The sequence below is a fragment of the Capra hircus genome, chromosome 8 (genome assembly GCF_001704415.2).
Source record: "Capra hircus breed San Clemente chromosome 8, ASM170441v1, whole genome shotgun sequence".
NCBI lineage: Eukaryota > Metazoa > Chordata > Mammalia > Artiodactyla > Bovidae > Capra > Capra hircus.
In genome coordinates this window covers 84,716,678-84,732,641 of record NC_030815.1, presented here as the reverse complement: position 1 = coordinate 84,732,641, position 15,964 = coordinate 84,716,678, and the positions used below count along the sequence as shown (strand labels likewise).

Here is a 15,964-nt window from a genome sequence, read left to right as displayed (position 1 = left end):
GCCTGGCTAGGCAAACAGCCATGCCGAGGGTCACCCACGGGCTGGGCCCGGCCAGGACTCAGGGGAGGCACCATCATACCGTGGCAGAGCCTGGGAGTCAGGTGTGGCCCTACCTCATCTGCATCTCCACACTCAGGCTGTGGAGGAAATGTCCCGCGAAGGCCAGGCAGTCCACGGGCGTCAGAGTGGCGTAAATCCAGCCTGCGGGGACAGGGATGAGGCCACCTCTTCACAGTGCGCTCACGCCAGGCTCTCGGCACACCTGGCCTGACTCCAGCCAGCATGGGCTCAGGCTCCTGCCAGCCCTTCCTCTGTGCCCCCATCCATCTGGGGCCCCGGAAGGTGCTCCGGCCCTGGCTTCTATATAATGAGTGGGTGCACCCTCCCAGAAGGACGGCCTGTGCTCGACCTGGCCCAGTCTGTTCTATCCAGTCCTGTGCGGTATAGACAGGGAAACTCAGGCCCAGCAGCCCAGGAGACTCTCAGACCCAACCCAGGGGTGGGCTGCCTGGCATTCCTGATCTCCACATGAAGGACGGATGGACAGGCAGAGCTGCCACAACTCCCAGGAGAGCTGGGTTTGTCCCCCCAGACTCTGGGAAATAGCTGTAGTTGTAGGAAACAGGAGTAGGGGCTAGATCAGGAAGGACTCGGAGGCACCTAAGTCAGTGGAAATGTGAGGGCCTCCATATATGACAACTAGAAAATCTGAACGCTGATTGGCCGTTGGATCATACTGGCATGGTTAACTGTTCATTTTTAAAGTGTGATGATAGCATTGTAATTATGTTATTTTTAAAAAGAAACCTTACAGATACCTTCACCTTAAAAGGTGAAGTATTTACAGTGAAGCAAAGTGACATCTGTAAAGGGCATTATCTGCTCATATCCTGCTTTCCCCTTTGTTTGAAATGTCCAGATCAGCAAACACCACCTCTGACAGTGTGACTGGGATCTCTGGGCTGGGCTCTCAGGGCCCCACGCAATCCCACAGGCCTGGCCTCCAGGAGCAGAGCCAGGCTGGAGGCTGCAGGGCCTCATGGCCCCGATGTGGCCCCAGAAGTGACCACAGAGCAGGACTGACCCCAGGGCAAGGCAGCGCACAGCCAGGGCGTGACCTCCCAAACGTCAGAGGTGGGGCACATAACACGGGCAGGGCACTCACCCGAGGGAATGAAGAGGGTCTGGCCCTGTTTGAGGGTGCACTTGTAGCATTTGTCCACCTGATCGGCAAAAAACATCTCGCTGTGGTTTGAGGCTGACTGCCAGCGCTCATACAGGGAGATGTTGGCTGAAGCTGGCTTGATGAGATAGAAGATCTTCTCCCCCTGCCAATAAAAAGGCCATCAGCAGAAACTGTCATATGCTGCAATGCTGGGGGTGGGTAATGCCCACCATGTCCCTGGATGGGTCCCAGCTTCAACACCATCCTCCCAGGCCCACCATTCCTCCCCTGAAACACTGGGGCCACGTGTGCTTTGCAATCCAGAAGTGTGCATGTCAGGAAGATCCTGGGCATAGGTGCCTCCAGCATGTTCAGGGCAACCCCTGCCACTCCACACTCCCTATCTTTGCAGCACTATGGATGCTGTATGTGCCAAGGGGAACAAAGTTGTGACCTGCAGTCTGATGAGTTATAAGAAAGCTCTTCTCTTGAGAGTAGCCTGGGTCCCACTGGAGATGAAAGGATGGTACCTCCTGCCAGCTACAGCCCAGCTCTACGCTTGGTCTAGGGAGATAGACAGGTCCTCACTCCTGGGGCAGACAGGCTGAGGGCAGGAGATGCACAAAGGGTGGCAGGAGTGGGTGGCAGGACTTGCTCAGGCCTTCAAAGGGCTGAGACCAGAAGCTGAGCCGCCTATCCTAGCCCAGGCTCCAGCAGGTCTGGGAGACCCTGGTTGGGGTGGTGAGCCCCGTGCTTAGGGTCTCCTTTTGTGTGTTTTCACACCTCCCTTTTCCACTAGCTTCCCTATCTATTCCCAGCCAGAAGTCCCCTAGCTCTCTCTGCTGCTCAGATGCCACCACAGCCTTGCTCCCTGGCCCCCGGCCAACCCCTCATTCTCCAAGCGGGGGATACTCCCTCTTTCAGGAAGGCTCCCCAGCACTGTTCTCCCTTCCCTAGACACAAGCACTTGGTCACCACTACAGTGGGCCTCCTCCGATTGCTTCATGAGCCTCAATCTTTAGAAAAAGCACCACACGTGTGCTGCTCTGGTCCTGAGTTGCTCCCCAAGGGCCCAACATCTGTGTCCTTCCTGTGAAGAAACATATTGTCCCTCCTCCCAACTGATGCTGACCACTCTTGGGGCCTGTGGGGACTACAGACTGTCCTGCCTGCTCTGGTCAAGAGCAGGTCTTGCCCTCAAGCTCAGACAGGGCCCCGTGGGGAACAGAGGCCCGCGCTCACCTTGAGCACATGGTACCAGGCAGAGGCGCCCCCGGAGTCGATGTGAAAGTCGGTGTAGCTGTCCTTCACACAGATCAGGCAGTACTTGGCCACCTTGGGCTTGGCCAGCAGGGCGTCGTCGGGCCAGTAGTTTTCTACCCAGGACAATTTCTTCACAATGTCAGGAGGCTCCACGAAGCTGGACATTCTGGGGTCAGGGACAAGAAGGGTGGTCAACAGTGACAGGAACCGTCAGCACATGTGTTACGCACCCTGGGGAGGGAGGGCAAGGTGCTCTGCGATAGGAGTCCCACACCTATTTCTCCACCTCAGGCTACATGGCATTGCTCCCATTCTACCGGGTAGCAAACCGAGGTTCACGGAGCAGGCAGAAGGAGCCCAGCTGCTAGGTGTAGCTATGGCAGGCTTCTAACACTGGGCTCTCTACCCGAAGAGAAGGCCCGAGAACTAGCTACCCCAGAAACAACTTCCTTCTTGGAGAACTGGAAAGAGACTTTTCAGGTGGGCTCATGATAGTGTCACTGGGCACAATGGGGCCTTGAGAATAAAAGTCATTGCTCATGAACAGCTCAGGCAAAGGAAAAGCCACTGCTCTCCGGAACGGACAACAGGGTGCAGCAACTTCTCGCCATGCTGGGCCATGTCAGACCAGATAACTCATCTCCAGGGAAGATGAGAAAAGGCAAAGACAGCCTGTGATTCTAGTAAATGTCACCGTCCTGGACAGAACGCACAATACTGCATCGAAAACGTCCAGCTCAGCAGCACCTGTGCGGTGACACTTCAGCCAAGCCGAGAACAGGGCTTCAGTGTTCCTGCTGCCTTGGGCACATCTCTGCCTTCAGGGTCATGCCTGCTCAGACAAGACAGTCACAAATCATAAACTAGGCCACTCTGACCTCAACAGCCTCAGTCACAGGCCCTCCTCTTTAAATCTTCAGCATGTCCCAAACCAGTGTTTCTATCCCTCTGCCCTGGCCCCACTCACCTGGTGTCAGAGAACTCAAGGTTGGTGAGGTTAAGGACCCGCTTGCGGTTGGTGCTGTAGTAATAGTCCACAAACTCCTTCAGCTTCATCTTGCAGTCCTTCTGCTTGGTGACGTCTGTCACATCCACACTTCGCTCTGGGCCTGGGGAGGCAGCAGGGGAGGGTGAGTGCACCCAGGATGGTGACGTGGCCTCCCATGAGGTCAGGGGCCAGGATGTGCAGAGAGAATGGTCATTCACCCTCTGAAGACAACTGAGGGAAGGGCGGAAAGCTGAGGCTCTAAGCTCTAAGATCTGACCCTCCTCCCACCTGCCCTGCCCACTCCTTCCCTTGGGTGACCATGAAGATCCCCTGGTGCAGTGGGGTGGCACAATCAGGAGCCTCAGCTAAGGTGGCCAGATAAGCAAATAAAAATACAGGACACCACATGAACTTAAACTTCAGCTAGACAATGGAGGTGTTTTTAGTGTAGATATGTCCAAAATAATGCATGGGACATATTTACACTTAAAATTTTTTTTAATCAAAAAAATTGCATTTCTAGGACACCAACTCCACATTCTGAAGGTTGACAAGTAAAAAGAAAAACATTTATCCTACATTTTCTATAGCTGATGGGGAAAGTTCAAGGGAAAATTTTTTTAATGACAGACATAGCATTCTGGATAACCAAGTAATGAGGAAAAGTTCTTTACAGAAGACTCACAATAGAAGAACAGAAAAGGACAGAAGTAGCCAACTCCTCCTTTGCAACAGTCCTCACCACTCCTCAGACAATGAGCTATAAGGCTGAAGAGCTTTCTGTGGACAGTTGAGGCTGCACTGCCTTGACCACTGAAAAGAAGTGGGTGGCAGCACCCCTACCCTAAGGAGTCCTGCCGACAACATGATCTCAAATCTAAGCAACCTCTAACCACCTGTTACAGGAACTACTTGGGACAGAAGAACACGTTAAATGACACCACAGGGATGCTGTTAACCAAATCCCCAATATAAGGTTTTCCCAAGTCACAAACATGAAAGACTCTCCAGGAGTAACAACCTCATTTCTCCAACAAACCAAGGGAATGGGGAAAGGATGGGGGCTGATACAGAAGAGACTAAAGGGATATAAGACCCAAAATGCAGTGTGAGGGTCTTGTGTGGATTCAGATTCAAACATCCAAATACAAAAAAAAAAAAAGGTGTTTTTGAGGCATCTGGGGAGAATGTAGGTGAGCCTTAGGTGATTTTGAGGAATTATTATTAGTGTAATAAAGGGAAATGATGGAACTGTGATTAGATATGTTTGAAAACTGTTAGTGCTGTGTACTGGAATCTTCATGAGTGAAATCATGTTATGTATCAGGAATTTGCTTTCAAATAATTGGGGGAGGACAGAGTTGGGGAGATGAATAAACACCTCAAAGCTGGTGGGTTCTCTGACCAGAACTGGATACATAGGGGTTCACTGCTTACTTCTCTTATTCTGCGTGTGTATGAAAAGTTGCATTAAAAAACAAAACCCAAGAAGTGAAAGAAAGACCTTTAGACCTCTGGACCATCTCCTCCCTTATTCAGTAAGCCTCTTCCCACTCCTGCAGGCACAGCTGATCGGGCAGCAGGGGAGGCAGCATCCGAGGCAGGGCTGAGCCTGGGGCCTGGGGACAGAGTTGTGAGCAGGACAACACTAGCTCCTATGTAAAAATAGCTTACAAAAATGCCTGACATCTGGTAGGCACTCACTAAATATTACCTGTTATTATAGGTGCTACGACATGGCAGAAACTGCCCTGGATGGCGGTCCCTGCCAGAATGAAAATGTGAGTCCTTTCTTCCTCTCCTCCACAAGCTGGTCATCCTTGTGCCCTCCCCTGGTGGGCTCCAGAGAAGGGGTGTTCCCCATCCCAGCCCCATTCTCCAGAATGCCACTGACTTCCTGAGTGGCTTGTACAGATGCTCTCCCTGAATTCTCATACCCATCTGCCCCCTACCCCCAACTCACAGCATTAGGGATGCAGAGGGTCAAGAGCTCATAGACTGAACCACTTGTCTGAGGGCCTCAAGTACCTGTACCCTCCCGTCTGGTATGTGGCCAGAGCGGGCCAGGGCACTTGCCTTTTCAGGGTCTTTCCTCTCCCCTTTCCGCACTGGTCACCCAGGCATCCCTGTGACCACCCCAAGCCCTGGCAACCATGAGAGCCTCAGAGCCAGGGCAGTGTGGCCACCAGCAAGGTCACTGCAAGCACGTGCTGGCCTCTCTGTGCCAGATGATGTTGGGCTACGTGGAGAGGGGCTACATCTGGCCTCTCTGTGCCCGATGATGCCGGCATGTACAAGCACCTGCTCCACCCAGAGGTATCCTGATCAAGTGTGTCCACAGCACTGAAAGCTGTGGGGAACACAAGACAGGGCACCGAAAGTACCAGCAAGAACCCAAAGGGGTCCAGAAGGACAGGAAGCCCTGGGCCATGGGAAGGCATGTCTGGGGCAAACAAGGGAGGTCAGCTGGGGAGGACATGGCACAATGCTCAGGGACAGAGGACCACACAGTCGAGGCCCTCCCAGGCACGCCTATCATTAGCGCCCAACAATAACGAAACCTAAAGCTGGCAGAAGCCAGGGGATGCCGTGCAGCCTCCATTCTGGGCACAGTAACTGAGAAGGGAGGAGGCCTGGGTCACACATCATTTGCTGGGGCATGGGGCCTCATTCTAAGAAGAGCACCCATAATGAGCGTGGGAGGGGGCCCAGAGTCATACCAGCTCACAGTGTATACAGGGACTCCTGGCTCAGGGAACCCGTAACTCACTTGCAGGAGAGGACACTTACCCACATAGTTCTCGACGTCACTGACGTAGAAGGTGGGGGCTGGGACTGCCAGGCCCAGCCCATCTTTCTTGGGGACAAGGATGGGCTCGGTGAAGCCATGCTCTTCCATGTAGCCCAGTGTGAGCTGGCTGCCCGACACGCGGGCTACCACATCTTCTGCACTGCAGGGAAGTACAAGTTGGAGGTCACGTCAAGCCCAGATCCCAGCCTCCATGACAGGCCTGGACAGGGCCTCAGGGCTGGAGACATGGAGCCTGAGCTCCAGCCATACCACCCCTGCCCCCACGCCCCAGAAGGAGGACCTGCTGCAGCGCCTCACTCAGTGGTCACAGGGCAGCTACAGCATAGACATGGCAGAGTCCCACACACACACTCATCACAAGACCCTCGAGGTCCAGGAGTCCAGGGCCGTGGCAAGTGGAGAACGGGGACAGCACACCTGTCCTTCTTACTATGACAGAGCAAGGCTCAAGAGGTGTGAGCAAGATCCCTCCTCGACCTCCCTGCTCTCCACTCACCCCTCATTCAACAGTACTCTTCTTGAATGCTCAGAGGTCAGACCGCTGCACAGGGGTTAGATCCTAAGGGCACAGCTAATGGAGATAAACTGGTTTTCACAGAGAACCTACCCCCTGGACAAGCTAAGCACAGGACCCAGGGCTGGCTGGGTTGCTGTGGTCAGCAGCTCTCCTATCTCCTGTGTGCTGGATGCCACCCTGGGCGCCAGGGACCTGCCCAGCTGCAAAGACCCCTGTGTGCTGATGCTGGAGAGGGGTTTTCATCAGATGAGCATGCAATGCCATTAACCCACAGCTGAGAGCAGTGCTACAGAGGAGAGAGCAGGAAGCAGGATCAGACTGGGCCTGCTAAAGCCTGGGGGAATGGGAGTGAGAGGCGCAGGGCTCCGAATAGAAAGTATGTACTAGCAAAGGCCTTGGGGAGAGGAAAATGCGACAAGTGTGAGGAATGAGAACCTGGGTGGTTGGGGCAGGGGGGCAGAGGGAAGCACCCAAGTCAGTGGTGGGCCAGGCCACCTCATGCCAAGAGCACCGGGGAGCTACTGAATAGCTTGAGCAGGGCAGTGACAGTCAGAGGTTCATCTGGCTGCTCTGCAGACGTACAGTGGCAGCAGCAGAACCAGGGTGGGGCAGGTGACCACGGAGGAGGAAGCTCAGCATGCCGCGCCTGGACCAGAAGGTGACAGTGAACGGGAGGTGGCGGACTCAAGAATCAGATGATGTGCGGGCGAAGGTGAGCAGCCGAGGGACTGGTCACTGTGATCAAGGGACTGGGGCAGGAGTGGGGTCAGAGCAGACTTAGAACTGAGGAGGGACACACTTGTTGGGACTGGCCAGTGGATGCAGGTGCACTCCAGACAGGTCAGGAGCTCAGAAGCACTAGTGGCTGGAGAAAGAAGCTGAGGAACCGCTGGCCAAGGGACAATCTATGAGGCCAGAGAAACAGACAGGGGGGAGCGAGCGGAGTTCCCAGAAGCCCTCAGGAAGAGCCGTGAGCAGGGGAGACCCGGCACGAAGGACAGGCAGCACAGCACGGTGTCACAGCCTCCACGGGGGAAATGACTCCAGGAGCGGGGCCCGCACCACTGCCATGTGTTAACAAGGGCCAGTTAAGTGAGGACTGAAGAGTGATTCTGGGGTTTGGGCAGAGTGTTAGGGATAAACCAGAAGGAGTGAGCGGAGGGTGAGGAAGGAGGAGGACTGTGCTGGGCAACTGCTGTGAGAAGCTCTGGGAGCACTGGGACAGCAGACTCAGCCGTGGAGGCCACAAGGCAGCGGGAGGTAGAAGGCTGCCCTTGACAAGCTGGAATCCCAGGCTCTTTTCCAGTCACTAGTGAGAGTTCTGGATTCACACAATACCCAAAGGATTGGGTCTGGAACTACAAACCCATGAGGGCCCAGCAAGAGGCAAATATGAAACCATCGTGTGGGGACACCTCAGAGCCCCGCAGACTGGCTGGCATGGGAATCTTGCCCTCTGAAGATCGTGCATCACACGAGGAGGTAAACCCCCAGGAGGAAGGGCCAGCAGCCTCATCTGCCCAGAGAAGTACAGCCCAAGAACTGAGGATAATAGGATAATCATAAAGGGGATTTTAAGACAAATACATTAAACCCATTCAAAGGGATAAAGAGAAGATAAAGCAAAGAACAGAGAAGGAGGGGAAAGAACAGGCAACAATGGAAAGGAATAGGAATTATAGAAAAGAAAAATATGATGATTGAAATTTTTACAACTCAGCAGATACATTAAATGGTAGCTGGCTAAACAACATTGAATTTGATTTAAAAAAAAAGATTTCAAAAAGTAATAATGTAAAATTTAATAAACAGAAAACAGAACATGTTTCAGAACTTAGATAAAATATGATACCTCTAATTAAAAGTGCTTACTGAGTCCTGAGAAGGATAAATAAAAGCAAATGCACATTAGAAGCATCACGGTATACTTATGATATATTGGGGGGAAAAAATCTCAAAAGTTTCCAGACAGAAAAACAGATTATTCACCAAAAATGAAAATGAAACAAAACAAAAACTCCAGCAACTAGGCTGATATCAGTAACAAGAAATGTCGAAAGAAATACAATATTATAATATCTCCAGAGTTAAAGGAAAATAACTTATAACCAGAATTTTAGATCCATTTTAGAAAATTAGAATCATGTAAAAATAAAGATGAAATAAAAATATTTTCAGACACAGTAAATATTTTTATAGAGCTTTTTTGAAAGAACTATTAAAGGATATAACTCAACAAGGAGGAAACCAAATATTGAAGGAAGGAATGGGATTCAAGAAATAATGGAAAACTGATCCTTCAAAAGACACCAAAAAAGTGAAAAGACAACCCACAAAATTGGAGAAAGGATTTGTACATCATATATCCGATAAGGAGTTTGTATCTAAAATACACAAAGAACTCTTACAACTCAAAAAGACAAAAACAACTTTCAATGGGCAAATGATAAATAGCCAACAAGAACATGAAAAGGTTCATGTTCTCAACATCACTAGTCATCAGGGATATTCAAATTAAACCACAGTGAGAGACCACTTCACACCTGCAAGGATAGATAGATAGAATCACCATGAAACTGAAAGTCACTCAGTTGTGTCCAACTCTTTGCAACCCCATGGACAATACAGTCCATGGAATCCTCCAGGCCAGAATACTGGAATGGGGAGCCTTTCCCTTCTCCAGGGGATCTTCCCAACCCAGGGATTGAACCCAGGTCCCCCACAGTGCAGGCAGATTCTTTACCAGCTGAGCCGCAAAGGAAGCAACTCAAAAAGTCAGATGATAGCAAATTCTAGTGAGGACACAGAGAACTAAAACCCTCAGACCCTGCTGGTGGGAATGGAAAGTGGTGTGGGAATTTGCTGTATGGCTGAGGGAATTCAAACCAGGGCTTATAACCCCTAGAGGGGTGGGATAGGGAGGAAGGTAGGAGGGAGGTTCAAGAGGGAGGGAACATATGCATATCTATGGCTAATTCATGTTGATGTTTGGCAGGAACCAACACAGTTCTGAAAAACAATTATCCTTCAATTTAAAAAATTAATTAATTTAAAAAAAAGAAAATAGTCTGGCAATCCTTCAAACAATTATATATTGTTACCCCTAAAGAAAATGAAAATATATGTTCAAACAAAGTATTTTACAAGAACATTTATGGTAGAATTCTTCACAGTAGTCAAAAATCAGAAATGACTCAAATTTCTATCAGCTGACGAATGAATAAAAATGCAGTCTACCCAAAAGGAATATTACTCAGCCATAAAAAAGCAATGAAGCACTGACACTTGATACACCCTGGATGGACCTTGAGAATTATGCTAAGTAAAATAAGCCAGTCACAAGGGCAACATATTATATAATTTCTTTTAGATGAAATGTTCATAATAGGCAAATCTACACTTACTCCTTGGAAGAAAAGTTATGACCAACCTAGATAGCATATTCAAAAGCAGAGACATTACTTTGCCGACTAAGGTCCGTCTAGCCAAGGCTATGGTTTTTCCAGTAGTCATGTATGGATGTGAGAGTTGGACTGTGAAGAAGGCTGAGCGCTGAAGAATTGATGCTTTTGAACTGTGGTGTTGGAGAAGACTCTTGAGAGTCCCTTGGACTGCAAGGAGATTCAACCAGTCCATTCTGAAAGAGATCAACCCTGGGATTTCTTTGGAAAGAATGATGCTAAAGCTGAAACTCCAGTACTTTGGCCACCTCATGAAGAGAGTTGACTCTGATGCTGGGAGGGATTGGGGGCAGGAGGAGAAGGGGAGACAGAGGATGAGACGGCTGGATGGCATCACTGACTCGATGGACATGAGTCTGAGTGAACTCTGGGAGTTGGTGATGGACAGGGAGGTCTGGCGTGCTGCGATTCATGGGGTCGCAGAGAGTCGGACCCGACTGAGCGACTGAACTGAACTGAACAGTGATAGAAAGCATGATTAGTGGCAGGACTTCTAGGAGGAATGTGGATCATAAATTTATTTTTGAGGTGATAGAAACCCTCCAAAATTAACTGGTGGTGGTGCACAGAGCTGTGAATACACTGAATTGTACCCTTTAAATGGGTGGATTGTATGGTATATGAATTACATCTCAATAAAGATGGGGAAAAAGAAAATAAGAAAGAAGCCAGAGAGGAAAAATACCTTATCCATAGAGGAGCAAGGAAAGGAGTTGCGCTGAATTTCTCACCAGACACCATGCACTCAAGTAGAGAATGGAATAAGTCATTTAAAATGTTAAAAGAGAAAACCCGCCAACTTAGGAATCTGTGTCCATCAAATTATCCTTCAAAAAAAGAAGTAGAGACTTTGTCAGACAAACAGAAACTGTCTTCCAGCTGTGAAGGGCCAAGGATGGTTCACAGCCACTGTCTGTACAACCACACGTCCACACAGTCAGGGTGCCCCCCCTCACCAGGAGTGATTTCCCATGACCCTGATCTTGCCCTCTGCCCTCATAAGGACAAGGGTGTACAGGGGGAGGAGCACTCTAAGAAGGACCAGGGACTCCCCACCAGGCCATGTGCACAGAGGAAAGCCCACGGCTACGACACCAGGACCCGCCACATCCAAAGGTTGGTCTCAGGCTGGATAGCAGCCCCCACTCCTGGTCCATAAAGTAGGGACAGTGGCTCTCTCTCAGGAATGTGCCATGGGAAGGGCCATACCAGGTCGGGGAGATAAGACTCTTCCCTCCAGGGCTGTGAAGAGGGTCACAATCACCTATTCAGGGAGGTGCTGAGAAGGGAGAGATCAGCTCCCCTGCTGGGAGCACCTGGAGTTTCTGGGACTTTGCTGCTTCCCTTGGAGGGAAGCCCATGGCCCTGGAGCCCCAGTGCAGGGTGCATATCCAGACCTCAGGCTAGAGAGGAAAAGGCCTGCTCACCTGGGAAAGGTCCGGCTCCGCAGCTCCTTGATGAAGAGCTGGCTGCCGTTCTGCACGGGTTTCACTTCCGGCGTCTGCCCGGGGCCATGTTTATGCCAGGTTCGCTTCTTCTTCACTGTGGGGGAAACAGGAGGCAGATTGTCACCTGCAACCCCTCCCCTCCCCATGCCTGCAGAGACCCAGCCAGGAGGGCAGCCAACATGAATGCTGCAAGACTCAGACCTCTCAGAGGCCAAGAAGTTGGGGTTCCCTGGCCCCCACCCACCCAGCCTCCCTAGCCTCTCAGGACCCCCGAGTTGACAAAAGGTCAGGAACTCCCACCTCTCAAATCCTGAGTCACAGCCCCAGTTTCACCTCCTACCCCATACTTCCCAACCTGCTGGCTCAGATGATGGCACTCAGAGCTGGGGCTTCCTAGAGCCCCACCTCACTCAGCACTTAGTCCACTGAGAACTCTTCAGAGGCGCCCCCTGAGAAGCTCCCACGCAGGCTCATTTTTCAGGACCCCTCTCACCTGTCTTACCTTCAGACTTGCCCTCAAATAGCACAGACCACTGTCCTTCCCCACTGGGATCTTTGCTGCCACGACAGCCTACAACTCACAGGCAGAGCAGCCCAGCCCCATCGTCTATGCCCACTGCCCTCCCCACTCCCTGCCTACCACTGCCTGCTCATCCTCAGGGTATCGTATTGTCACACCTGCTCCCAGGGCACTGGACACACGCATCTTGGACTTCTACACGTGAGAATGCACACCTGTCCCTCCTGGGCTGAGACACATGCTCACGCAGGTACACATGTGCACGTCCACGTGCAAGCACACATGCCCTCACTGGACCAGGACAGGCACGTGCACACTAGGACACACACAGATATAAGGACAAATGTGCACACACACTAACATTCGCTCCTACTGGGTTTCGAGCTCCCAGAGGGAAGGAAGCTATTTCCTTGATACCTTCGGCCCCACTCAGGGCAGTGAGTGAAGATGGGCCAGGCATGGAGACCCAACCTGGGGGGCTGTCTCACAGGGTTTTAAACATGATCCTCAGGCAGAGATGTGACTGGAGGTGAGGGAGAGCTGGCGGGGCCCTCAGACTGTCTGTCCTTCACAGACAGGGATCAGGTGGGGGCTACAGTCCTGCATTTCAGTGGTTGTGGGGATGAAGGGAGCTGACAACTGCTCCTGGGTGGGACCTGCCTAAAGCAGGAAGAGGAAGGCACTGGGTGCGGGGTGACTGAGCTGACCTCTGTTCCAAACTGCCACTTCTTCCCTGTCTCATCAAGTCATAGTTCCTTGAGAGTGTTTCCTAAAATAGGTGATATATACATCATGCCTGGTCTCCCAGACCTAAGTGCAAGTGCATATTATGGAAATCAGGCCAGGTCCTACACAGGAGGGGCTGGAGCTAGAACTTCTGGTGGCAGCACCAGACCCAGTGAAAGTGAAAGTCGCTCAGTCATGACTGACTCTTTGCAACCCCATGGACTATAGTCCATGGAATTCTCCAGGCAAGAATACTGGAGTGGGTAGCTTTTCCATTCTCCAGGGGATCTTCCCAACCCAGGGATCAAACCCAGGTCTCCCGCATTGCAGGCAGATTCATTACCAGCTAAATCACAAGGGAAGCCCCACCAGACCCAGAGAGGAGTCCAAATCTATCTTGCCCACCTATCCTGTAGCTGTGTGACTCTAGGCAAGTTACTGGGTGTCGCTGTGTCTCATCTTTAATGCTGGTCCTGGCTTCCTGGGCTCCTCGTGAGTATGGAGGGCCCTGTGCCAGGAGACACATGGGGTGACTGAGTCTTGGAGGGGGCATACAGCCCAGAGTCAGCAGACACGCAGGGCAGCAGTGGGCAGCAGAAGAAAGAAGCAGCACCTCCTCTGCCTGCCAGGAGCCAGGCCTGGGGCCCCTGCTGACCAGGGGCCAGTGGCAGTCTTGGGCCGTCTGGGCTTCCAGGGCCCTTACTCAGGACTGGGCAGCTTCAAGCACCTGGAATATGCCAGATACTGTGGCTGGAGCAGGTATGCTGGGACAACAGTCAAAGATGAAGCTGTGAGGCAGGTCTGAGCTCAAAGGGCTACTCTTGAACCCCTCTGCAGCCCTGACTGGTGGGCTCCTTCCCTCCCCAGGGTCTAAGACCCTCCTGAGCTCTGAAGCTGAGCCTTCCCTGCCTATGGGTGGCCCAAGACACCCTCTGACAAGGTACCCAGGGGACAGCTGGAAGCTGGCGGAGACTCAGCAGACCCCCCTGGGTTACAGGGCCAATAGGTATCCCTAAGACATTTGGTAACACAGCCCAGCCCACCCTCCTAAGCGTGGCTTGCCCCATCCCAAAGGTGCGACAGCGATGCTTGCCTCAGGGAGAAGGAAAGTAAGAAATTAGTAACCTCTTAAAAATTTCCTTAAATTCTAAAGGAAATCAATCCTGAATATTCATTGGAAGGACTGATGCTGAAGCCGAAGCTCCAGTACTTTGGCCACCTGATGAAAGAGCCAGCTCACTAGAAAAGAGCCTGATGCTGGGAAAGACTGAAGGCAGGAGAAGAGGACAACAGACGATGGATGGTTGGATGGCATCACCGACTGGATAGACATGAGTTTGAGCAAGCTCCAGGAGACAGCGAAGGACAGGGAAACCTGGTGTGCTGCAGTCTATGGGGTCGCAAAGAGTCGGACTCCAATGAGCGACTGAACAACAAAACCTCTTTAACAGTCATGGAGCCAACAAGAGGAAACACTAGGATTCAAAATAACTTTAATAGCCATATCACCTGCCTCCCATGAGCCTTCATGGGAGCCTGTGGGCCTGAGAGTCACAAACCGAAATCAGTCCAAGGGACAGATGGCAACAGCATGGAGAGGGAACCCTGTGATCTCGTAAAGACAAGGCAAAGCACAAGGGATGAGGCCTCAGTCCAGCTTGCTCTGGGTGCCCTGCCTCCATCCATTCCTCGTGCTCCATCCCCCAACTCCATCCTGTCCTGGCCCTCTCCCTGCTGTCCTCAGCTCACTGTGTCCACCACAAACTGCACCCAGGCCAGGACAGGGAAAGGAGGCAGGCGCGTGGGCTTGGGTGGTTCCCAGGGGGCACAGGGTCATTGAGGGGCCTTCCTGCAGAAGGTGTGACTGGAGTTCATGCAGCAAAAACCAACCAGTGTGTCACAGACAGGCTCTGGTCGGGGCACACGCATGTAAAATGAAGGGTGATAGGCAATGTAGGAATGCCCACTGGCGGGAGCTGCTAGAATCTGTGCTTTCATCCCTGATGGACACACAGCCCATCAGGGGAGTCTGATTCACAGAATTTATAAGGCACATATGCACGCACATGTGCATGCACACACACAATGCACACATGCACACACACACTCAGGGAGGGGTTGTCAGGTCCCCCGAGGCTGGAGTCTCACACTGCTGATCTAGTGCTATAGAGGCATCCTGGCCCCCCACCCTCCCTGAGCACACCCCAGGGTAGTGCCTATCCTGGCACTCAGGTCTGTATGGGTGCTGTCTCCCAGCTCTAGCCCTTATCGGTCTCCCATCCCACTCGCAGGGCCACGAGGTGCAGACCTGGGTGCACACCCTGTTCATCTACCCTAGCCTCCAAGGCTTCCTGGAAGCTCATGAGGTATTAGAAGTATAGACTAAGCCACGGGGCCACAGGCATCCTCCTGCGTCTGCTGTAGAGCCATTACCAGGAAGATCAGGTAATTTAGGGCAGACATATGGTGAGCAACAGTGCTGCCAACTTCTAGGGTTGTGAGGGTAAGTTAGGAGTTTGAGAACCTTCACGCCTGGGAAGTTCAGCGGCCACCAGGCCTTCTTGTCTTCTTCTCATGCATTTACCACATGCCCACAATGTGCTGGAAAGTAGGGCACAAAAGCCCAAACGAATACAGCTCCTACGGTCACTCAGTGATGACGGAGCACAGGCTAGGCACAAAGAGAGGCCCAAGAAAGGTCGAGGCGAGGCAAGACCACTCTTCACCCAGCTTCCCAAGGGGCTAGGTTGGGCTCCCTTGGCTGGCCTCAACCTACAGAATAGGACCGCTGGGGGTGGGGGGTGGGCTCCCTCCACACCTCTATGCCCACTGGATCCACTGGGTTACCCCACCAGGGCTACAGGGCTCCAGCCCCGGCAGATCATGGTTCTTCTCCCATGTGGACCTGGCCTTACTTGCCTCCCAGCCTTGATGTGGGGCCCTTTAGAGCCACCCTGGATGAGCCCATGCCTTGGAGAGCACCCCCTGGGCCGCCCCACACCCCCAAAGGGCCACATGGAAGGGGAGGGTGATAAACTCCTTATGGTGCACAAATAGTAGTGTG

The 15,964-nt window shown here is 52.1% G+C and overlaps 1 protein-coding gene across 2 annotated transcripts in view; it reads right to left on the bottom strand.

Annotated features, from left to right (window-relative positions):
- The window catches only part of PHF2 (PHD finger protein 2), an 87,644-nt gene that overhangs the window by 20,401 nt on the left and 51,279 nt on the right, over positions 1-15,964 (bottom strand). For both annotated transcript variants that reach the window (XM_018052505.1, XM_018052504.1), the window contains exons 3-8: positions 11,634-11,748; positions 6,207-6,367; positions 3,396-3,537; positions 2,408-2,594; positions 1,166-1,328; positions 114-201 (exon numbers count right to left, since the gene is read on the bottom strand). In XM_018052505.1, coding sequence (XP_017907994.1) covers positions 114-201; positions 1,166-1,328; positions 2,408-2,594; positions 3,396-3,537; positions 6,207-6,367; positions 11,634-11,748 — 856 coding nt within the window. The remainder of the gene's footprint in view (positions 1-113; positions 202-1,165; positions 1,329-2,407; positions 2,595-3,395; positions 3,538-6,206; positions 6,368-11,633; positions 11,749-15,964) is intronic.